This window comes from Bufo bufo, chromosome 2, assembly GCF_905171765.1.
Source record: "Bufo bufo chromosome 2, aBufBuf1.1, whole genome shotgun sequence".
NCBI lineage: Eukaryota > Metazoa > Chordata > Amphibia > Anura > Bufonidae > Bufo > Bufo bufo.
Window position 1 is genome coordinate 737,157,440 of NC_053390.1, and position 24,970 is coordinate 737,182,409.

At 45.6% G+C, this 24,970-nt stretch overlaps 1 protein-coding gene across 1 annotated transcript in view; it reads right to left on the bottom strand.

The window, feature by feature from the left end:
* TMEM33 (transmembrane protein 33) overlaps window positions 1–24,673 on the bottom strand; it is a 34,869-nt gene extending 10,196 nt beyond the window's left edge. The window contains exons 1-2 of the mRNA XM_040418929.1: window positions 24,554–24,673; window positions 15,050–15,105 (exon numbers count right to left, since the gene is read on the bottom strand). Of these exons, the coding sequence (XP_040274863.1) occupies window positions 15,050–15,094 (45 nt within the window). The 5' untranslated portion in view covers window positions 15,095–15,105; window positions 24,554–24,673. The remainder of the gene's footprint in view (window positions 1–15,049; window positions 15,106–24,553) is intronic.
* Window positions 24,674–24,970: the final 297 nt, after the last annotated feature.

Below are 24,970 nucleotides of genomic sequence, written 5' to 3' on the forward strand. Positions count from 1 at the left end.
TTAAAAGCCACGGGCCGATTACTAAATGTGGTGCATCTCCAGCCAGTCGATGCATCAGAAATTCAAATCTACACCAGCTCTGACTGTTTCTGATGTAAATTATAGTAAATAAGTTGGGCCATGGACGCTCCCACCACCTCCCCACATTTTGTACCAATTTTGAAAAGTAGCGAGAGAAATGAAAAATCACAAATGGAGGCACAAATACAGCGTGAGGAGCTACTGGTTTGCATAAAATGTAGGACTTTGTTAAGGGAAATATGGCTTTCAGCCAGAACCTCATCCTGATGACCACACAAATGTGCCTAATAATTGGAGCCAGTGGTATTCACCCATTCAGTATGGCCAGTAGCGGTGTGTCCCTTGTTAGCATATCTAAGGCAGGAAGGGCACATTGTGAAAGCAGTTGAACAACATCCTCTTGACCAAGAGATGGGGGAAGATATTTGGGTGGTCACAGGGTGGAGTCTATGGTGGGGGGCTGGGACACAGCAACATATAGGTGAAAGTTGGGAGTGGGGCTTTCTCTTCTCTTCCTGGACACCTATGGATGAACAGCATTTCAGGAGCAAGCTAAGTTATATGTGTGCGTATGTGGGTATGTATAGAAGTAGAATATCCCGGTAGACTGTATATGTGTACATATAGATATTTGCAGGAGTCTCTATATGTACATGTACTAATGGTCAGGTACTGGAGGTGAAGAGTAGATCCAGTAGACTGTATACTGGTGGACTCTGGATATACTGTATATACATACACATTATTAGCCACATTTGCTTAGCATCCAGGGTGCGCAGGAACGGAGGCAGCTGTGTGTGGTGGTGTCCTCTATGTATTGTGTTATCTGTATCTCTATGTATATTGTCCATTGCTTTGTCATCTCTATGTTATCAGTAAACTATTTTTATATATAAAGTATCTGCGAGGGTTGTGTGTTGCTCCTGGGGTATATGAAGGACTGGAAGAGGTGTAATTATATACAGAATAATCGGGTTGTATGGGAAACAAGGGCAACATGCTAGGAATAGAATAGAAGGGGTGGAAAACGGAGATATACATAAATCTCCATTTTCCAAGGAGCAAAAATTCCCTCTTCAGACTTTTATTTCTACAGCTTAGAATAGAAGTCAGCATTCTTTTCAGGTGAGCATAGCCTATGTGGAGCGCTGCTCCTGATGACAGACTCCCTTTAAATCTCTTATGTATACTCCTTTCGTTTAACCCATTCCCAATATTCACCCCTGTCGGCTCTTTAAAGATGGTGTCCACTTCAGAGTGTACCAGGCGCCGTAGCCGCTGGTTGCCTGCTGTTTTACCCAGTAGACACCCAGAGCTAATGTCTGTGCATCTGAGCAGCTTTTTTTTTTGCCCAAACAGCACCCCTAAGCTGAAATCGAGGGAGCCATTTGTTTCCTGTTGTAGCCTCGAGACTTAGGAAGGCCTGAGGCTACCACAGCAATATGTTACTAATAGGCTCTACGTGAGCATAGCGCATCTCCTATAGACTACAATTGTCTAAGGGGACTTAATAGAAGAAAAAAAATAATAATAATAACTTAATAAAAAAAGTAAATAAAAAAAAAATATATATACAGACATCCCAACCTGCAAAAACTCATTTCAGGGATGTTTTCTTTTTTTTTTTCTTTCACAAACTTTTTATTACATTTTCCAGACATATGCAGTATCTGCACACTGTGCTCTATGGTGTGGAGGACTGGGCTCATTACCCTGCCCCAAATTATCCTATTTATGTATATGATTAAAGGGATTCTGTCATCACCTATAAGCCCCGTGAGCTAAACATCTGCTCATGTCCAGGACAGCATTCTGATTTCTAAGGTGGCATTATAAAAGCTATTTGTGGCTTTATTCTGCGGAAAAACAGGTTTTACTAACCTATCAATCATTAAATTAAGGTGCCCAAGCAGGGGAGGTCTGTGGATGCATGGTGCCCGGCCGCACGCATCACCGTTCGTGCCCAGCGCCGACTTCTACTCCTCAGTGCCGCCTCTCCCTCCCTCCCCCTCCTCCCGCTTTGAGATCCCGCGCATGCGCACAGGCTCCGCCTGATGCGCCGTTGCGGACTGCTGGCATCGGCTTCTTCTTGCACTGTGGGCACGCGCGGAGAAGGGGACACTGCTACAGGTTGCCGGAAAGGTTTACTGCGAGTAAACTAGAGATGGGAAGTTCGGATCTTTCACATGAATCGGTTCATTCGCTGAGCTGACAAGAAGCAAGTGAACCGAAGCTTAGGTTGCGCAATGCGCATGCGCGGATGCTTCCATTCACTTGCTGATTCGGCTCTTGGTCTGAGTCAGGAAGTTTATTCTTTAACCCCTTAAGGACCGGGCTCATTTTCACCTTAAGGACCAGGCCATTTTTTGGAAATCTGACCAGTGTCACTTTAAGTGCTCATAACTTTAAAACGCTTTGACTTACCCAGGCCGTTCTGAGATTGTTTTTTCGTCACATATTGTACTTCATGTCACTGCTAAAATTGGGTCAAAAAATTTAATTTTTTTGCATAAAAAAATACAATTTTTACCAAAAATTTTGAAAAATTAGCAAATTTCAAACTTTCAGTTTCTCTACTTCTGTAATACATAGTAATACCCCCAAAAATTATGATGATTTTACATTCCCCATATGTCTACTTCATGTTTGAATTGTTTTGGGAATGATATTTTATTTTTTGGGGATGTTACAAGGCTTAGAAGTTTAGAAGCAAATTTTGAAATTTTCAGAAATCTTCAAAATCCCACTTTTTATGGACCAGTTCAGGTTTGAAGTCACTTTGTGAGGCTTAGATAATAGAAACCTCCCAAAAATGACCCCATTCTAGAAACTACACCCCTCAAGGTATTCAAAACTGTTTTTTCAAACTTTATTAACCCTTTAGGTCTTCCACAAGAGTTAATGGCAGATGGAGAAACAATTTTGAAATTTCTATTTTTTGGAAAATTTTCCAATATAATCAATTTTTTCCAGGAGTAAAACAAGGGTTAACTGCCAAACAACACTCAAAATGGGTTGCCCTGATTCTGTAGTTTGCAAAAACACCCCATATGTGGTCGTAAACTACTGTTTGGCCGAACGGTAGCACATAGAAGGAGGGGAACACCATATGGGTTTTGGAAGGCAGATTTGGCAGGACTGGTTTTGTTTATACCATGTCCCATTTGAAGCCCCCTGTTGCACCCCTAGAATAGAAATTTCAAAAAAGTGACTCCATCTAAGAAAGTACACCCCTCAAGGTATTCAAAACTGGGTTTACAAACTTTGTTAACCCTTTAGGTGTTCCACAAGAGTTAATGGCAGATGGAGAAACAATTTTGAAATTTCTATTTTTTGGAAAAGTTTCCAATATAATACATTTTTTCCAGGAGTAAAACAAGGGTTAACTGCGAAACAACACTCAAAATGGGTTGCCCTGAATCTGTAGTTTGCAAAAACACCCCATATGTGGTCGTAAACTACTGTTTGGCCGAACGGTAGCACATAGAAGGAGGGGAACGCCATATGGGTTTTGGAAGGCAGATTTGGCAGGACTGGTTTTGTTTATACCATGTCCCATTTGAAGCCCCCTGTTGCACCCCTAGAATAGAAATTTCAAAAAAGTGACTCCATCTAAGAAAGTACACCCCTCAAGGTATTCAAAACTGGGTTTACAAACTTTGTTAACCCTTTAGGTGTTCCACAAGAGTTAATGGCAGATGGAGAAACAATTTTGAAATTTCTATTTTTTGGAAAAGTTTCCAATATAATCAATTTTTTCCAGGAGTAAAACAAGGGTTAACTGCCAAACAACACTCAAAATGGGTTGCCCTGATTCTGTAGTTTGCAAAAACACCCCATATGTGGTCGTAAACTACTGTTTGGCCGAACGGTAGCACATAGAAGGAGGGGAACGCCATATGGGTTTTGGAAGGCAGATTTGGCAGGACTGGTTTTGTTTATACCATGTCCCATTTGAAGCCCCCTGTTGCACCCCTAGAATAGAAATTTCAAAAAAGTGACTCCATCTAAGAAAGTACACCCCTCAAGGTATTCAAAACTGGGTTTACAAACTTTGTTAACCCTTTAGGTGTTCCACAAGAGTTAATGGCAGATGGAGAAACAATTTTGAAATTTCTATTTTTTGGAAAAGTTTCCAATATAATCAATTTTTTCCAGGAGTAAAACAAGGGTTAACTGCCAAACAACACTCAAAATGGGTTGCCCTGATTCTGTAGTTTGCAAAAACACCCCATATGTGGTCGTAAACTACTGTTTGGCCGAACGGTAGCACATAGAAGGAGGGGAACGCCATATGGGTTTTGGAAGGCAGATTTGGCAGGACTGGTTTTGTTTATACCATGTCCCATTTGAAGCCCCCTGTTGCACCCCTAGAATAGAAATTTCAAAAAAGTGACTCCATCTAAGAAAGTACACCCCTCAAGGTATTCAAAACTGGGTTTACAAACTTTGTTAACCCTTTAGGTGTTCCACAAGAGTTAATGGCAGATGGAGAAACAATTTTGAAATTTCTATTTTTTGGAAAAGTTTCCAATATAATACATTTTTTCCAGGAGTAAAACAAGGGTTAACTGCCAAACAACACTCAAAATGGGTTGCCCTGATTCTGTAGTTTGCAAAAACACCCCATATGTGGTCGTAAACTACTGTTTGGCTAAACGGCAGGACATAGAAGAAGGGGAATGTCATATGGTTTTTGGAAGGCAGATTTTGCTGGACTGGTTTATTGACACCATGTACCCTTTCAAGCCCCCTGATGCACCCCTAGAGTAGAAACTCCATAAAAGTGACCCCATCTAGGAAACTATGGGATAAGGTGGTTGTTGTTTTGGGACTATTTTAGGGGTAAATATGATTTTTGGTTGCTCTATATTACTCTTTTTGAGGCAATGTAACAAAAAAATTAAATTCTAAAATTGTTTCTACATTCGCTATTTAGTTTTGTGGAACACCTAAAGGGTTAACGTAGTTTGTAAAGTAACTTTTGAATACCTTGAGGGGTGTAGTTTCTTAGATGGGGTCACTTTTTTGGAGTTTCTAGTCTAGGCTACATCAGGGGGGGCTTCTAATGGGACATGGTGTCAAAAAAAAAACTGTCCATCAAAATCTGCCTTCCAGAAACCATATGGAGTTCCCTTCGTTCTATGCCCTGCCGTGCGGCTATATAACCATTTACGACCACATATGGGGTGTTTCTGCAAACTACAGAATCAGGGCCATAAATATTGAGTTTTGTTTGGCTGTTAACCCTAGCTTTATTACCGGCAAAAAGGATTCAAATGGAAATTTTGCCCAAAAATGGGTGTTTTGGCACCGTTTTTATTTTATATTTTTAACACCGTTCATCCGAGGCGTTTGGGCAAAAGTTATTTTTATAGCGACGACTTTTACGCACGCGACGATGCCCAATATGTATGGCTCTCAGACTTTGGAGACACTAAGCAGGCATCCTAAAAACTGCGGCCCTCCAGATGTTGTAAAACTACAATTCCCACCATGCCCTGCTGATGGCTGTAGGTTGTCTGGGCATGCTGGGAGTTATAGTTTTACAACATCTGGAGGGCCGCAGTTTGAGGATGCCTGCACTAAAACTAATATTTTTTTGGGAAAAAAAAAATGTTTCCGTGTCTCCAAAGTCTGAGAGCCATAGTTTTTTATGTTCTCTAGTGGACTGTTGGGGATTATAAAAATTTAGTACTCCATGGAAGTGTGATACTCCCTGAAGCAATCGATAATGCAGAGGCCCGGATGATCGGGGCACGTGTCACACTGAGTGGTGGTGTCCTTCCGTATCCCCCTCTTGTGACACACTCTGCACTTTTTTTGGGTTCGTCCCTTCTTTCCAGTATGGGGGACCACACCTGGAAAGTGTTGGCCAGGGACGATCCGGGCGCCTCCAATTCCCAAGGTACTCCGGCCTGCTCTTTCCCGGTCCGAAAAGATCAGGGCCTTGAGGACTGCCTCATAGAATTGGAGGAATGTCCCTGTGCTGCCAGCGCTTCGGGATAGTACAAAAGAGTTGTACATGGCAACCTGTACCAAGTAGACCGCAACTTTTTTGTACCATGCCCGGGTTTTGCGCATGGCGTTATATGGCTTGAGGACTTGATCAGAGAGATCAACTCCTCCCATATACCGATTGTAGTCGACGATACAATCGGGCTTGAGGACCGTTGCCGCGGTACCTCGCACAGGGACTGGGGTGGTGCTGTTACTGTGGATTGTGGACAGCATAAGGACATCCCTCTTGTCCTTATACCTGACCAGCAACAGGTTTCCACTGGTAAGGGCACGGGTCTCACCCCTGGGGATAGGTACCTGGAGGGGGTAGGCAGGGAGGCCGCGTTGATTTTTCCGCACGGTCCCACAAGCGAACGTGGATCTGGCGGCAAGGGACCTGAACAAGGGGATACTGGTATAAAAGTTGTCCACGTACAAGTGGTAACCGTTATCCAGCAGTGGGTACATAAGGTCCCACACGAGTTTCCCGGTAACACCCAGAGTGGGGGGACATTCTGGGGGTTGAATACGGGAATCTCGCCCCTCGTACACACGAAATTTGTAAGTGTACCCTGAGGTACTCTCACAAATTTTGTATAGCTTCACGCCATACCTCGCCCGCTTTGTGGGAATGTATTGGCGGAAACTGAGTCTCCCCTTGAACGCAACGAGAGACTCATCAACCGCGACCTCCCTTCCAGGTACGTAGGCCTCCATGAATTTGGCCCCAAAGTGATCGATGACCGGCCGTATCTTATACAGCCGGTCATAGGCAGGATCACCTCGGGGTGGACATGCTGCATTATCGGAATAATGCAGACATTTCCGGACGGCCTCAAACCGGGAGCGTGTCATGACCATACTGTACAGTGGGGTCTGGTATAGGACGTCCCCACTCCAGTATTGCCTGACACTGGGTTTTTGGACTAGACCCATATGCAGCACGAGGCCCCAAAATGTCCTCATCTCGGCTGCACTGACCGGCGTCCAGCCACCGGGTCTAGCCAAAAATGAGCCTGGGTTTTGAGCGACGAACTGTTGGGCGTACAGATTCGTCTGCTCCACCATCAGATTCACCAGTGGGTTACTGAAAAAAAAACTAAAATAGTCAATTTCAGTAAACCCCACTGTGGGAATCTGGATTCCAGGATTGCCAGCAAAATCCGGAATCTCAGGCTCAAAGTCCACTGGGGGACACCAACTAAGTTCATCGGCAGGGGGCTCCGGTGGACTTATTTGGTGGGCCGGGAAACCAGTACGAACCCCAGGGCGGCTCGTACTAGGGTGGGCCACAGGATCCCTAGCATGTGGGGCCCCTGGCTCCGCCTGGCGGCGTCTCCGCCGCCTCGGTGGCTCATCATCATCCGATGATGATGAGGAGGATGCGGATGACAAAAGGAACGTGGGGTCATCCTCATCCTCACTGGGGCTCTCAGAGTCGGAGGCAATCTGGGCGTATGCCTCCTCGGCCGAGAACATCCGGCGGGCCATGGGTGTGTGTGCGTGTAAGTGTGCGTGTGTGGAAACCTTTATTATATGTGCGTGTGTGTGGGGGCAACGGGTGTTCACGTACTAAAAAAGGCAAAAAAAGAAAGGGCAAGTGTTAGGAAAAAAAAGTTCAAATTTGCTGATCAGCGGTACAACGCTGATCAGCGGTCGGTGGGGTGGTGCGGTGGTGGGGTGGGCGATGCGCTAACAGTGGACGGACGCTAAAAAGTGCCGGCCAGTCAGCGCACGCAGAAAAAAAAAAAAAAAGTGGTGGTGAGGGGAAGGGGGGCTGGTGGGGGGGTCTGGGGTCTGATGGATCAAAAAAAGTTTTGAAATAAAAGAACTTTTTTTTTTTTTCTAACTTTTCCCTTCTTTCCCTGCCTAACGGTGCCTCTCCCTCACTGACCCTAACCTACCTGGGTGGCGATGGGTGCAGGAGGGTGATGGATGGCGATTAGGGGGACGCAGGAGCTGGTGCCGAACGGTGCTGCACGGTCAGGGTGCTGGACAGGAAGAGGAGGGGAGAGAGGAGCGCAGGAAGTTTGAATCTCGCGCCTCTCTCCCCTGCTCCAATCAGCACCCTGGACAGCGGCGTTCAGCACCAGGGCCAGCAACGCCTCTCCAAATCCTCGGACTGCGATAGGTGGTGTATAATTACGCCACCGATCGCAGTCTTTTTCCGGTTCATCGGGTCACAGGACACCCGAATGGACCGGAAACGCAGAAAACCGCAGGTCTGAATTGACCTGCGGTTTTCTGCGATCGTCGATACGGGGGGGTCAAATGACCCCCCCCTGCATTGTTACGGGATGCCGGCTGAATGATTTCAGCCGGCATCCCGTTCCGATTAACCCCCGCGGCGCCGGAATGCCGATTTTAAGTCAGGACGTACCGGTACGTCCTGTGTCCTTAAGGACTCGGGAAATAGGGCGTACCGGTACGTCCTATGTCCTTAAGGGGTTAAAACCCTGTGTGTAATTATCTACCCCGCTGTAGGAAAAAAACAAGCATCCAGGGGGTGTGAATTTAACACTGGGGTAAATAATATAATTAAAATGGAGGGTTAAATGTGTAAATGTATTTAAAAAAAAACCCATCTCTCTCAATAGTTCTATAGCTACTGAATGAGACAGAAGAAGGGATGCCTTTAACATATATATCTCCTTGAGAAGCCAATTTGACCCTAAAGGGTTAATTCAACCTGTAATCTAAACTCTGTCCTGTCACTTCTCTTATCTCTCTGCTCTGCTATCAGTCAGGCTCAGTTGACACCTGAGCGTTCTGAAAGGAGCGCTCTGTATGCGCGATTGTACGGGCGTTTACAAGCGCGCATACAGAGACAAGTGTACACACAGTGTCGCGCGTTCCCGAAAGTCTATGTACGGGAACGCGCGACAAGCGCCCAAAAAAACGCTCCTGTACTTGTGTGAGCGTCGGGCGTTTTACAGCGCGATCGTACGCGCTGTAAAACGCCCAGGTGAGAACCATTCCCATAGGGAAGCATTGGTTTCTCCTTGTTGGGCGTTTTACAGCGCGTAGGAACGCGCTGTAAAACGCTCAGGTGTGAACTGAGCCTAAACCTTTCCGGGATATATTGTTTCACATGCGGGTATCAGGGAGCCGCTATCTAATAGCGGGAGACTCCCTGAACCTCCGGGAGACTTGAGATCCCTGTATATATAAAAATTCTAATCACCACCCTCTCCCTATAATAAAAAAATAAACATCATTTGTACCACCAGGTCCCAAAATGCCCATACTATTAAAATATAAACCTATATATCCTGTAACAGAAAAAAACTAAAGATGCCAACATTTTTCACGGCTTCTCCTCTCCAAATAAATAGGAGATCAAAAAGTCACACTCCAAAATGGTATCAATAAAAACTAAAGATTGCGCCTCAAAAAATTAACCCTCTAACAACTCCATAGACATACATATAAAAAAGTTATGGGGTTCAGAATATGGTGATGCAAAGTTAAAAATGTTTTTTTTTTTTTAAGTATTAAAACACAAGATAACCTATAAAAATGTGGTATCACCGTAATCATACTGATTATACTGAACGCAAAAATGAAACCAATAAAACCGTGGCAGAATTGTGTTTATTACCCAATTTCAGCCCATTTGTTTTTTTTCCAGCTTTCCCACTACATTGTATGCAATATTAAATGGTGCCAATCGAAAAAAAAACTTGTCCCACGAAAAAAAAAATAATCTAACCCTAATATGGCTACGTGAACAGAAAAATTATAAAAGTTATGGCTCCAGGAAGGCAGAGAATGAAAGACAAACAGAAAATCGCCTGGTTGGAGCGGGTTAACATTATGGTGCTAACAACGGAACGTTGTCATGTAACCATAAAACATGGTTGGCCATAATCCAAAAAAGAAAATGTAAACTGCATGGTATAGGTTTTTTTGGAGGCTGATTGTACAGAAAAGTACAATCTACTGCACTTTACCATAAAAAATAAATATAATAACAATAATTTGCCGGCATTTGCCACCCAGACACAGGTGAATAGGGCACTCTTCTCTCCTCCATTGGGTGAATGTGGGCCTATGACTAAGTTCGTGGGCACCAGAAGCTTTTCATATGCAAAAAATGTTCACCGAAACACACAGAGGGACTTTTACAAAGGGCTTTACACCACTATTGTGGCGTAAAAAAAGCAAAACAAATTATGGCGCATGTCGTATGTAAGCCATAACTTGCGACTTTTTAAGGTTTGACACTTTTCTAAAGAGGTGAGAGAAGGGGGTGACGCTAAGCATGAGGGGCAGCGGTGGCCGCGCTTGTGCGGTATTCCTTGTTGGCTGGCCGGTCAGGTAGACGGGAGCGAGCATATTCGTGCATGTGCGGTCTCTCCCGTTCTGACCCAGAGGAAAAAAAAGGGAGACAATGCGGCAGCACTCTGCAAATCAGACAAAGTACAACAATGCTTACAAAAATTATGGTGCTAATACTGCGCCTATTTATAAAAGCGAGATGCTTGGTCAATGCATTTTGTACAAAACCATCTAAGCCCGTATGCCAAACGTCAAGGCGATCTCTGTTACACGGGTCCTAACACTAAATACTACCTGTTATGCGCCATAATGACCGCCATAAAATTCAGGGAGTGTTGGACCCACATGCATGTTGGATCCACTCTGCCTTTTTCCGTTTTTTGTGCCAAAATGGCCTCTATTACAAGGGATGCAGGTACCAACATGCATGCTGAGCCCACTCTATACCCTTCCTGGTGCTAGACAGCTTCCAATGAATGTAGTGAGAGCAGGCCACAGCTTTAGGCCTATTGCACACGACCGTATGTCTTTTTCAGTGTTTTGCGGTCCGTTTTAAATGGATCCGTTGTTCCGTTTTTTGTTTCCGTTGTGTTTCCGTTTCCGTTCCGTTTTTCCGTTCCGTTTTTCCGTATGGCAAATTCAGTATACAGTAATTTCATAGAAAAAATTGGGCTGGGCATAACATTTTCAATAGATGGATCCGCAAAAAACGGAACGGATACGGAAGACATACGGATGCACTTCCGTATGCATTCCGTTTTTTTGCGGACCCATAGACTTTAATGGAGCCACGGAACGTGATTTGCGGCCAAATATAGGACATGTTCTATGTTAAAACGGAACGGAAAAACGGAAACGGAATGCATACGGAGTACATTCCGTTTTTTTTGCGGACCCATTGAAATCAATGGTTCCGTATACGGACCGTATACGGACCGCAAAAAACGGCCAGTAAACGGGAAAAAAAACCGGCCGTGTGAAAGAGGCCTTATACTGAAAATAATTAAAATCAGCCTATGGGGCAGACAGGCTAATCAGGTTTTGTACAAAATGCATTGACCAAGCATCTCGCTTTTATAAATAGGCGCAGTATTAGCACCATAATTTTTGTAAGCATTGTTGTACTTTGTCTGATTTGCAGAGTGCTGCCGCATTGTCTCCTTTTTTTCCTCTAGGTCTTTGCCATGGCGGCGTGCACCTGCGCACTGGGAGGTGCTGACTAACCCTCTTTTTTTGCAGATTTACAATGCTGGAGATGTGGCACTCCAGCGAGTCGTGCACTCCTGATTAGCCTGTCTGCCCCATAGGCTGATTTTAATTATTTTCAGTATAAAGCTGTGGCCTGCTCTCACTACATTCATTGGAAGCTGTCTAGCACCAGGAAGGGTATAGAGTGGGCTCAGCATGCATGTTGGTACCTGCATCCCTTGTAATGGAGGCCATTTTGGCACAAAAAACGGAAAAAGGCAGAGTGGATCCAACATGCATGTGGGTCCAACACTCCCTGAATTTTATGGCGGTCATTATGGCGCATAACAGGTAGTATTTAGTGTTAGGACCCGTGTAACAGAGATCGCCTTGACGTTTGGCATACGGGCTTAGATGGTTTTGTACAAAATGCATTGACCAAGCATCTCGCTTTTATAAATAAGCGCAGTATTAGCACCATAATTTTTGTAAGCATTGTTGTACTTTGTCTGATTTGCAGAGTGCTGCCGCATTGTCTCCCTTTTTTTTCCTCTAGGTCTTTGCCATGGCGGCGTGCACCTGCGCACTGGGAGGTGCTGACTAACCCTCTTTTTTCCTGTTCTGACCCCTCACTCTTAACATGGCCGGGGCGGAGGATCCTTACTGACGAAGCTGCTATTGGACACTGCTAACAGCAGCATTGGGGGCACGCTCGTACAAGCAGGCAGCCCGACGATATCACCAGAGAGCGGCTTTCCTGTAGTGTCAATCAAGCCTGACGGTACCGCCCCTGACAGATAGAGGAAGAGGAGACCGGTGGCGGTGGAAGCCTAGTGAAGAGCGCAGATGAAATAACACCTTTAATGGGGCCGGCAACCGGCAGCACAGGTGTGACACCAGCCTAATAGGAGGCCTGGAAACAGGGACTGCAGATGAGAGATACGGAAGAGGCCATACAGCGAGTGCAGCTACTCAGCATTATCTTTAATTATCTACCAGCGCTGGAATGTAAGGAGAGTTAATATTTAATGAGCTTTAATTAACCATTTCCATTTACTGAGATTATGGCAACCAAAGGTCAGAAAACATAACAGCCAACCCAATCACATTACGTCCCCCACCCTCCAGACGTCAATGATCCATTCATCCGGGCTCTGTTCACATTTACATGGTAGTAGATTGTTAGGTTTGCACTCCAGTCTGTGAGGTGCTTCAGTGGAGTGGATATGATACGGTTAAATAGAAGTAAGAGAAAAACCACCGCACACTCAAGGTTATCATGCAAATTAAAGTTCTTTTATTCTGACATCTCCTCCAATGGGTACAGAAGTAATAACGGAGAGATGCCAATATTGTGACTCTGAGTCTTTATGACGTTTCAGTTGCTCCGGACCTTGGTCACATAAGTCACAAAAGTAGAGTGTAGGAAGTTAGGAGGACCCCTGTGGGACAGCGGGAAAGCGCTGCGGGGGGAGGCTGCTTGCTGGCATTGAATGGAAACCTTCAAGGTTGACATCCACAGACTGAATGTCCATGTCCGGCCACAGTTACACAGTGAGCAGCACCAGAATATGGGCGATCTTTCCTCCCTCTGAGAGCAAACAAAGGTTTTCATTCACTGACAGGCAGAGGTGTTGAGAATAAAAAGAGTAAAGCTCCTGAAGTATTATATTTTTTATAAATGTAGATTAAAAAAAAAATATTATATATATATATATATATATATATATATATATATTATATATAAAAAACGGTGTCCCCAGCCCACTGTCATGCTGATCCCGTCAACACGTGATGCCTACTGATGGCCTTTTAAAGAGTGCAGTTTATTTTGACCCATTCTGTGTCACATATAGAAGAATATTGGTTTGAAACCCCCTTAAAAAAAATTAACTCCTTAGGCTACTTTCACATATGCGTTTGGTGCGGATCCGTATTGTATCTGCACAGACGGATCTGCACCGATAACGCAAACGCTTGTATCCGTTTGCATTATCATGAACAAAGTCAAAACGGATCCGTCCTGACTTACATTGAAAGTCAATGGGGGATGGATCCGTTTTCAATTGCACCAGATTGTGTCAATGAAAAGGTATCCACCTCCATTAACTTACATTGTAAGTCAGGACGGATCCGTTTGGCTCTGCATCGTCAGACGGACATCAAAACGCTGCAAGCAGCGTTTTGGTGTCCGCCTCCAGAGCGGAATGGAGGCGGAACGGAGCCAAACTGATGCATTCTGAGTGGATTCTTAGCCATTCAGAATCCATTAGGGCTGAACCGATCCGTTTTTGGCCGCTAATGAGAGCCCTGAAACGGATCTCACAAGCAGACCTAGAAACGCCAGTGTGAAAGTAGCCTTAAAGGGTTTGTATACACAAATTTCTGAGACTGGCAGGACCTTTGTTTGTGATCATACTTACCTGATCCCCAGTGCTGGGTCCCGGCTCGTTTGCTCCGGAGCCCCGGTTGCTTGTCTTGAGTCCCTTCATAAAAACGTCCTGTTTGACGCCATTACAGGCAATAACTGACCACTGCTTCCCTTGCATTATGTTAAATGGTCATGTGATGCAAGGGGAGCAGATCTCCACTGTGGCCAGTGATTGGCTGCAGCGGCATCAAGATAAAAGTTTTAATAGAGAAACCCAAGACAAGCAGCGTAGGCCTGGAAGCGAATGAGCCAAGTCCCAGCACCTAGGGATCAAGGAAGCATGATCAGCAAGGTGAATCTGCATGTCTGAAAATTCATAGAAATTATTGCACGACCCCTTTAACTGTGTGGGCTATAGCCTAGGAAACCTCATGCTCCGAAGCGTCCAAGTTTTTAAGAACACTACAGTAGCCATGTGGGGGCTTTAATGGAGAAACAATGAGGGTGTCTAATGAAGGACACTGAGCCTCAAGATTGATGGGGTTAGAACGAATCAAAAGGACAGACAAATTTTTAGTCGCTAAATTTAAAATGCATACAATCATGGTATAATAAAAGTTAGTTACAAGGTAAGACATCTTTTTTTTATATATTATACCATAATTGTATGCATTTTAAATTTAGTGACTAAAAATTTCATTTGCCAATGGCTCCTTGATATTTTATTTTAGTCTGGAGCACTGAATGACACAACAGAGTAACAGGAAGATGCTCCAGAATTGTTATATGAGGGAAAGGCAAGATTTTATTACGGCTACTTTCACACTTGCAGCAGTGTGATCCGGCGGGCAGTTGCGTCGTCGGAACTGCCCACCGGATCCGCTGATCTGGCTGTGACGCTGATCTGGCTGTGACGGATCCGGATCCGTCTCACAAATGCATTGCAAGAACGGATCCGTCTCTCCGCTTGTCATGAGGACAGACGGATCCTGATGCATCCTGAACGGATTACTCTCCATTCAGAATGCATGGGGATATACCTGATCAGTTCTTTTCCGGTATAGAGCCCCTGTGACGGAACTCTATGCCGGAAAAGAAAAACGCTAGTGTGAAAGTACCCTAAAGCAGATATGTCAGGAGACACCAGTCACCGGCTAGAAGGTCAGAAAACATGTGATAACTACTCACCACAACTCCTCCCTGAGGAGCGCTGTTAGGGACCGCGTCCGCCATCTCCGCTAAATCTGAAACAGGAAACAAACATCTACTTAAAAAAAGTAACAGTGGTAATAGTAAATCACCAGCTACTAGAGGGTTACCAGGAGGAAGCCGGGCGCCACTACTCCACCATGTTCTACAGAATTCTGTATTGTTATCATTTCCCACCATGTCAGAAGCTGGCACTGGCAGGGTTGCGATATGGTTTTTGATTCCCACCATGTCAGAAGCTGGCACTGGCAGGGGTGCGATATGGTTATCATTTCCCACCATGTCAGAAGCTGGCACTGGCAGGGGTGCGATATGGTTATCATTTCCCACCATGTCAGAAGCTGGCACTGGCAGGGGTGCGATATGGTTATCATTTCCCACCATGTCAGAAGCTGGCACTGGCAGGGGTGCAATATGGTTATCATTTCCCACCATGTCAGAAGCTGGCACTGGCAGGGGTGCGATATGGTTATCATTTCCCACCATGTCAGAAGCTGGCACTGGCAGGGGTGCGATATGGTTATCATTTCCCACCATGTCAGAAGCTGGCACTGGCATGGGTGCAATATGGTTATGATTTCCCACCATGTCAGAAGCTGGCACTGGCAGGGGTGCAATATGGTTATCATTTCCCACCATGTCAGAAGCTGGCACTGGCAGGGGTGCGATATGGTTATCATTTCTCACCATGTAAGAAGCTGGCACTGGCAGGGGTGCAATATGGTTATGATTTCCCACCATGTCAGAAGCTGGCACTGGCAGGGGTGCAATATGGTTATCATTTCCCACCATGTCAGAAGCTGGCACTGGCAGGGGTGCGATATGGTTATGATTTCCCACCATGTCAGAAGCTGGCACTGGCAGGGGTGCGATATACCAAAGTCCCATCTTTGACTAGAAGAGGCTCGGATTCATTTACTTTTCCTCAGGTTAGCGATTGGTGGTAGGGTGCTTTAATGTCTGGAATTCCCACTTCTGACACTGGAAAATTATAACGGGTGAATTGTCATCTCCACAGGATATGTCATAAATGTCCCCTAGGTTGAGGGTCCCACTCTCATATCAAGAACAGGGCAGCGTGAAGGGAGAGGTGGCCACGTATGTATGGCTTTCTCTATTCACTTCTATGCAACCTTCAAAAATAGCTGAAAATGATTACTTGCCTATTTTCTGAAGTCTTATAGAAGTGAACAGCGAGAAGCGCATGCACATCCATCTCTCCCTTCACGTGAGTCAGAAGTCTCATTTTTGAGATGGCAGCGGACCCCAGAGATGGAGATTTATACGTTATTTCAGATGCATTTTCATAAACCAGTCAACCACCTAACCACACATACTTACGGTACCCCATTCAGAAATATCTAGTTTCAGTGTTCGTTATTTGCATTTTTTGTGTACAATAATCTTGAGTTTTGTTAGAAATAAAATTTTCGTCCCTCACCCATATAGTGTATATATATATATATATATAATATATATATATCCTTCATAAATGGCCAATAATTTACTAATAACACATTTCTTGTAGTAAAATGGTAACATTGGGATTTTTCTTACCATCATGTAAGTAATCGGGCTACTTAGATAGATCTTAAAAGGGGTTTTCTGGGGTCCTACACCCGCTGACCAGTTGGTTGAAGAGAAGTCGCACGCCTTGCCAGCGCAACCTTCCTTTCATTGTTTACCGTCGACAGCGCAGCGGTGAGCAGGTGCAATTACAAGCCGTCCCATTCATTTCTATGGAATGGCTTGTTCCCATACACTTGAATAGGAAGAATCCTTCCCACTGAAGTGAATGGGACAGCTTCTTGCCATGGAATTTTTTTCTTTTATATATACAGGGTGGGCCATTTATATGGATACACCTTAATACAATGGGAATGGTTGGTGATATTAACTTCCTGTTTGTGGCACATTAGTATATGTGAGGGGGGAAACTTTTCAAGATGGGTGGTGACCATGGTGGCCATTTTGAAGTCGGCCATTTTGAATCCAACTTTTGTTTTTTCAATAGGAAGAGGGTCATGTGACACATCAAACTTATTGGGAATTTCACAAGAAAAACAACGGTGTGCTTGGTTTTAACATAACTTTATTTTTTCATGAGTTATTTACAAGTTTCTGACCACTTATAAAATGTGTTCAATGTGCTGCCCATTGTGTTGGATTGTCAATGCAACCCTCTTCTCCCACTCTTCACACACTGATAGCAACACCGCAGGAGAACAGCTAGCACAGGCTTCCAGTATCCGTAGTTTCAGGTGCTGCACATCTCGTATCTTCACAGCATAGACGATTGCCTTCAGATGATACGAGATGTGCAGCACCTGAAACTACGGATACTGGAAGCCTGTGCTAGCATTTCTCCTGCGGTGTTGCTATCAGTGTGTGAAGAGTGGGAGAAGAGGGTTGCATTGACAATCCAACACAATGGGCAGCACATTGAACACATTTTGTAAGTGGTCAGAAACTTGTAAATAACTCATGAAAGAATAAAGTTACGTTAAAACCAAGCACACCATTGTTTTTCTTGTGAAATTCCCAATAAGTTTGATGTGTCAAATGACCCTCTTCCTATTGAAAAAACTAAAGTTGGATTCAAAATGGCCGACTTCAAAATGGCCACCATGATCACCACCCACCTTGAAAAGTTTCCCCCCTCACATATACTAATGTGCCACAAACAGGAAGTTAATATCACCAACCATTCCCATTTTATTAAGGTGTATCCATATAAATGGCCCACCCTGTAGATATATATTTTCGCAGGTGTCCATAGCCAGCCTCCTCCATGGGACGCTTCATACTGTACTTACCTTCTCCTTGCAGCTCTGGTCCTGCACACTGCCTCCCACATGTCTATCTTCTTTTCCGTGGCTCGGTTACTTCCTCTCTGGCAAGATCCTCTGCTCTGCTGCAACTAATGATTGGATTCAGCAGTGACGTGTCCACAAGAAATACTTCCCCACTGAAGCCAGTTATTGGCTGCAGCAGAGCAGATGATCATGGCCATGCAGAGAACAAATTAAACAAGCCACAAACCAGAAGATGGACAGACGGGAGTCGGCACACAGGAGTGGGCAATTATGATTCTATCCATACAGAGGTAGGCTGCGGACTCCTGTGAAAAGTTACTGATTCCTGAATAACCCCTTTAGTGCCGTCTTCCTGTTCTGTCTAGCAGTTCTGAGATGGCTGCAGACATGGTGAACTTCCTCTGGTCTTCACTACTGAGCATGTGCAGCACAGGTTCAAGCATTGTTACTAAGGGCCTTGGACCAGAATGAAGATACCTAGTATAAGGAAGGAGAGAACACAGGAGAGGAGAGAACTGATCATCTATCACCACTAGAACACCCTGTGTATCCCTGTTTATAGTATAAGGACAGGGGAGAACACAGGAGAGGTGAGAATTGATCATCTATCACCACTAGAACACCCTGTGTATCCCTGTTTACAGTATGAGGACAGGGGAGAACTGATTATCACCACTAAAACACCCTGTGTATCCCTGTTTATAGTATAAGGACAGGGGAGAACACAGGAGAGGTGAGAATTGATCATCTATCACCACTAGAACACCCTGTGTATCCCTGTTTACAGTATAAGGACAGGGGAGAACTGATTATCACCACTAAAACACCCTGTGTATCCCTGTTTATAGTATAAGGACAGGGGAGAACACAGGAGAGGAGAGAACTGATCATCTATCACCACTAGAACACCCTGTGTATCCCTGTTTATAGTATAAGGACAGGGGAGAACACAGGAGAGGTGAGAATTGATCATCTATCACCACTAGAACACCCTGTGTATCCCTGTTTATAGTATAAGGACAGGGGAGAACACAGGAGAGGAGAGAACTGATCATCTATCACCACTAGAACACCCTGTGTATCCCTGTTTATAGTATAAGGACAGGGGAGAACACAGGAGAGGTGAGAATTGATCATCTATCACCACTAGAACACCCTGTGTATCCCTGTTTATAGTATAAGGACAGGGGAGAACACAGGAGAGGAGAGAACTGATCATCTATCACCACTAGAACACCCTGTGTATCCCTGTTTATAGTATAAGGACAGGGGAGAACACAGGAGAGGTGAGAATTGATCATCTATCACCACTAGAACACCCTGTGTATCCCTGTTTACAGTATAAGGACAGGGGAGAACTGATTATCACCACTAGAACACCCTGTGTATCCCTGTTTATAGTATAAGGACAGGGGAGAACACAGTAGAGGGGAGAACTGATCATCTATCACCACTAGAACACCCTGTGTATCCCTGTTTATAGTATAAGGACAGGGGAGAACACAGGAGAGGAGAGAACTGATCATCTATCACCACTAGAATACCCTGTGTATCCCTGTTTATAGTATAAGGACAGGTGAGAACACAGGAAAGGGGAGAACTAGTGAGTATAACACCCTGCTTTTGGCCTCATGCACACGACAGTTGTTTTTTGCATCCGCAAATTGTGCGTCCGCCCCAAAAAACGGATGCGGAATCCGTTTTTTTCCACAGATCCCTTGTAATAAATGCCTATCCTTGTCCGCAAATGTGAAAAAAGTAGGACATGCACTATTTTTTTTGCTGAAGGGAAACACGGACAATGGACGCGGAACACAAACGGATGAACTATCAGCATTTTTTTGCTGACCCTTTGAAATGAATGGGTCCCCACCCTAAAAAAAACGGAATGGAGGCAGAGAAAAACAACTGTCGTGTGCATGAGGCCTTTCACTGTTTTTGATAAATAAGGGCCTTAGGGTACTTTCACACTTGCGGCACAGGATTCCGGCAATCCGGACGCAAACGGATGGCATTTGTCAGACGGATCCGTCTCTCCGGTGTCATGTGGAAAAACGGATCCGCTATATTCTTTTTTTTTCTGCATTTTTAAAGGTCTACGCATGCGCAGACCGGAAAACCGGATCAGTTTTGCCAGAACACTTACATTTCAATGGAAATTAATGCTGGATCCGGCATTCCGGCAAGTGTTCAGGATTTTTGGCCGGCGAGAAAACGGTGGTATTTTCTCCGGCCAAAAAACGTAAGAGGGACTGAACTGAAGACATCCTGATGCATACTGAACGGAATGCTCTCCATTCGGTATTGAGCCCCTAGGACAGAACTCAATACCGGAAAAGAAAAATGCTAGTGTGAAAGTACCCTTAGATTGATACATAAAATATATTTATGATTAACATTTCTAAATGTATATGAAAGTTAAAGGGAACCTGCCACCTGAAAAAAAGCCTCCCAAACCGCCAGCATTACCTTAAAGTAGCGAGCAGTACGTTCCTAAAGATCCTTTTCTTCCTCCGGCCAGATGCACCAAAATCTCTCCTCTCTCTGCGCGTGCGCCGGGCTTTTCCATCGTGTGCGCGCCCGGCGCATGCGCAGAGGGAGATAAGCGGCCAGCTGAGTGCGGGAGCCAGAGACTGGATAGCGCAGTGACAAGGAGCGCACCGCACATGCGCGAGACTTGCACGATCCTAGCCTCACAGCAGGATGTCAATCACAGTGAAGGGAGGACGGGTAAGAGGCAGGGAAAGGGGGCGTGGTTATCCTGACTTGAAGCGAGGAGGCCGCTGCCCCCTTGACATCAAACTCTGCTGTTACATAGCGCGTACAGGGGATTAAAGTTCATTTTTCAAGATTTTGGTGCATCTGGCCGGAGGAAGAAAAGGATCTTTAAAATAGCCAGCTGTATGTTCCTAAAGGGTTTCTACCACCACATTTTCACCTATTTAGCTGTCAGACACTAGCGATCTGCTAGTGTCTGCTGTACCTAACCATGCTATTGTAATCCCTTTCTCTGCAGCGGTTACCCTAAAAAACATAGTTTTATTGCTATGCTAATGAGCCTCTAGGTGCTATGGGGGCGTCTTTTCAGCACCTAGAGGCTCCGTCCACTCACCATTTCTGCCGCCCAGCACGCTCCAGCCCACCCCTCTCCTCTAGATTGACAGCCCACTCGCGCCTGCGCCGTGTGTTTCTGTATTCGGCGCAGGCGCAGTGAAGATGCCGGCGCAGGGAGATAGTCACTGCGCCTGCGCCGAATACAGAAGCACACGGCGCAGGCGCGAGAATTCGGCCCAGATGCAAAGAAGTAGTCTGTCAATCTAGAGGAGAGGGGCGGGCTGGAGCGCGCTGGGCGGCATAAATGGTGAGTGGACGGAGCCTCTAGGTGCTGAAAAGACGCCCCCATAGCACCTAGAGGCTCATTAGCATACCAATAAAACTACGTTTTTTAGGGTAACCGCTGCTCAGAAAGGGATTACAATAGCATGGTTAGGTAGAGCAGACACTAGCAGATCGCTAGTGTCTGACAGCTAATTAGGTCAAAATGTGGTGGTAGAAACCCTTTAAGGTAATGCTGGCGGTTTGGGGGGGCGTTTTTTTAGGTGACAGGTTCCTTTTAAAGGGGTTGTGCAGCCTGTTTATACTGATGACCTATCCTTAGGATAGGTCATGAATTTCTAAATGGCAGGGGTCTGTCACCCAACAGTCCTGCCAATCAGCTGTTTAAAGAGAAGGCGGCACTCCATGCAAGTGTTACTTCCTCTTCATTACACTGCCCATCGTCTCAGAAGTGTAGTGTCATTACAAGAATGGAGCGATTACTTGTAATTAAACTATGCTGCTGCTGCAAAGGGGGGCGACGGGCCGTGTAATAAGGAGGAAGTAGTGCTTGTGTGGAGCACCGCCTCCTTCAGACAGCTGATCGGCCAATCAGAGGACTGCTACAGCACTGAAACGACGTGTATGGGATCTAGTGCACATGCGTGTCTATGTGCGCTTCCATGGTCCAGCCTCCAGAGAGGCCAGCGCTTTTTCCTATAGTGTGCAAGCACGAACACTGATGGATTTTTGGGGTGGTCATAACCACTGTATACGAGCCGTGTATAATGTGATAGAAAAATGAATAAAGCCAGCAAAGGAAGCAATATGGGCAATCACAATACATTAGCACGTGCCTTGCGTTAACATCATGTCATTTCAGTCTGACTCACACACATATTATTGGCAGATCGCCATTCAAGGGAGTGACTTCCCACATTAATGCCAAGTGGGTTCTGTGGATTACAACACACTGGAAAAACTGGAAAAGTGGAAACACCAGCAGAAAAAATAAAATAAAAAAAACTGTAGTTTCTGCTGAAAAACCTAAGGCCCCTTTCACACGGGCGAGATTTCCGCGCGCGTGCACTGCGTGAGGTGAATGCATTGCACCCGCACTGAATCCGGACCCATTCATTTCTATGGGGCTGTGCAGATGAGCGGTGATTTTCACGCATCACTTGTGCGTTGTGTGAAAATCGCAGCATGCTCTATATTGTGCGTTTTTCACGCAACGCAGGCCCCATAGAAGTGAATGGGGCTGCGTGAAAATCGCAAGCATCCGCAAGCAAGTGCGGATGCGGTGTGATTTTCACGCATGGTTGCTAGGAGACGATCGGGACCCGATCTTTATTATTTTCCCTTATAACATGGTTATAAGGGAAAATAATAGCATCGTTAATACAGAATGCTAAGTAAAATAGAGATGGAGGGGTTAAAAAAAAATAATAATAACTAAACTCACCTCATCCACTTGTTCGCACTGCCCGGCTTCTCTTCCTCCTTCTTTGAGGACATGGGAGGAAAGGGACCTTTGATGACATCACTGCGCTCATCACATGGTCCATCACATGATCCGTCACCATGGTGATGAACCATGTGATAAGCGCAGTGATGTCACCAAAGGTCCTTTTCCTCCCAGGTCATCAAAGAAGAAGAAAGACGACGAGCCGGGCAGTGCGAACAAGTGGATGAGGTGAGTTTATTTTTTTATTTTTTTTTTAACCCCTCCATCCCTATCTTACTAAGCATTCTGTATTCAGAATGCTATTATTTTCCCTTATAACCATGTTATAAGGGAAAATAATAAAATCTACACAACACCTAGCCAAAACCCAAACTTCTGTGAAGAAGTCCAGGTTCGGGTCTGGGTACCAAACATGCCGATTTTTCTCATGCGCGTGCAAAACTCGCAGGGAAAAAAAAATCTCACATTTTTCCGCAACGCCCATGTGAAACCAGCCTAAGGCCGAGTTCACACAAACGTGTGTGACCCGTGCTGCGGGCCGCAATGCACGATCGCCGGCCGTAGGTCAGCCGCATCGGATCGCGAACCCATTCACTTTAATGGGTCCGCGATCCGCTCGTTCCGCAAAAAGATAGGACATGTTCTATCTTTTTGCGGAACGGAAGTACGGGACGTAACCCCACGGAAGCACTCCGTAGTGCTTCCGAGGGGTCCCGTTCCGTGCGGCCGTTCCGCAATTCCGTATTTGCGTACCCATTGAAGTGAACGGGTCCGCATCAGTGATGCGGACTGCACACGGAACTGTGGCAGTGTATTGCGGCTCGCAATTTGCGGGCCGCAATACGGCCACGTATCACACACGTTCGTGTGAAACCAGCCTAAGTGCTGTATTATATTCGGAGTCTCTTGCGCTCACAGTACCAGCGCAGCTCAAGCTCAATATCCCGGCTACACGGCAGATTTCTTACAGACATTTCTGCAACTGAAAACCCGTTCCATTCATCTCAGCAGGTTGTTCCTGCCGCCAGTACACGGATTTCTGCAAGCTCCATTTACATGACAGTTATGAGTGAATTCACCCTTATTGATTTCATTGAAGGGGTATTCTGGTCATTTCACGTTATGCCCTATCCACAGGATAGGGGGCAATTATTAGATCAGTGGGGCTCCACGATCACGAGAACAGGGGCCCCGTAACCCGCAGGGCTCCCCGAAATGTAGAGCGTAGCTGGTCGGATGTGTTCTGCTGCTCCATTATTCAATATGGGACTATTGGATATGGAGCTCACTCTTTCCTGGGCCCCGTTTTCGCTAATTTAAATCCACAGTGTGTAAATTTATGCCACAGATTTCGCATTTGCAATGTACCGGCGCAAATCTGGGACCCGCACCTATCTCTAGAATGGGGCCTCCAAAGTGAACGAGAGCGCACTGCGTATGCGTGGCCGTCATCCATTCATAGATTGATAGATATATGAGAAGACAGACAGACGGAGTGACTGGGTCAGTCATACTGGACTTTCTGGCTCTTACCCTGGGGCAGTGTGTGATCTGGATGATGAAGCACCAGTACCGCACTATGTAGGCGATTACACAACACAGATACTATAGGGGGGATTTATCAACCAATCAGTGTCCACCTTTCATTTTCCAAAGAAGCCGTGATAAATAAAGCGTGGGTTCTGATTGGTTGCTATGGGCATTTCTCCTTTACACCAGTTTTGTCACACGGTATCCGCACACACAGCCCCAGGCCTCCCTCATCATGGCTGCCGAGTCCATTCATTCTACATAATGCCATCCCCAGCCACATGATGCCCGGTTACCCACTATACGAGATTACACCCGGTCAGTCTCGGGTGGCCACCCGTCAACAAGCCTCACCGCACACAAGTCGCCGTACCGGCCACACTCTTCCTCCGGCAGCGACAGCGACCCAGTGACGTCACTCAGCGGCTCCGCCAATGACTGCGGAGGAAGCAGAAAGAGAGGCGTGGATCCGCAGTAGCAATGGGGCGGGAGCTGTCGCGAAACTAAGGACGTCATGATGATTGGCGGAGTGAAGAGCCAATGAGAGATGCGGAAGGAATGACAGTTCTAGAACGTTCTGCACGGTGGATACGGTCATGTGTGAGCTGGGGGATGCGGGTGGGCTGTGGACATGGTGGCCCGGCTGGAAGGCTTCATGTACAAGCAGGAGGGCATAGGCTTGGGAAACTGGAGTTGCAGAAAGTCCAAATTTAACCCTTATCATTCCAGTCAAGCAAAGTTAATATGGATTTATGTCTTCTCATCTGTTTG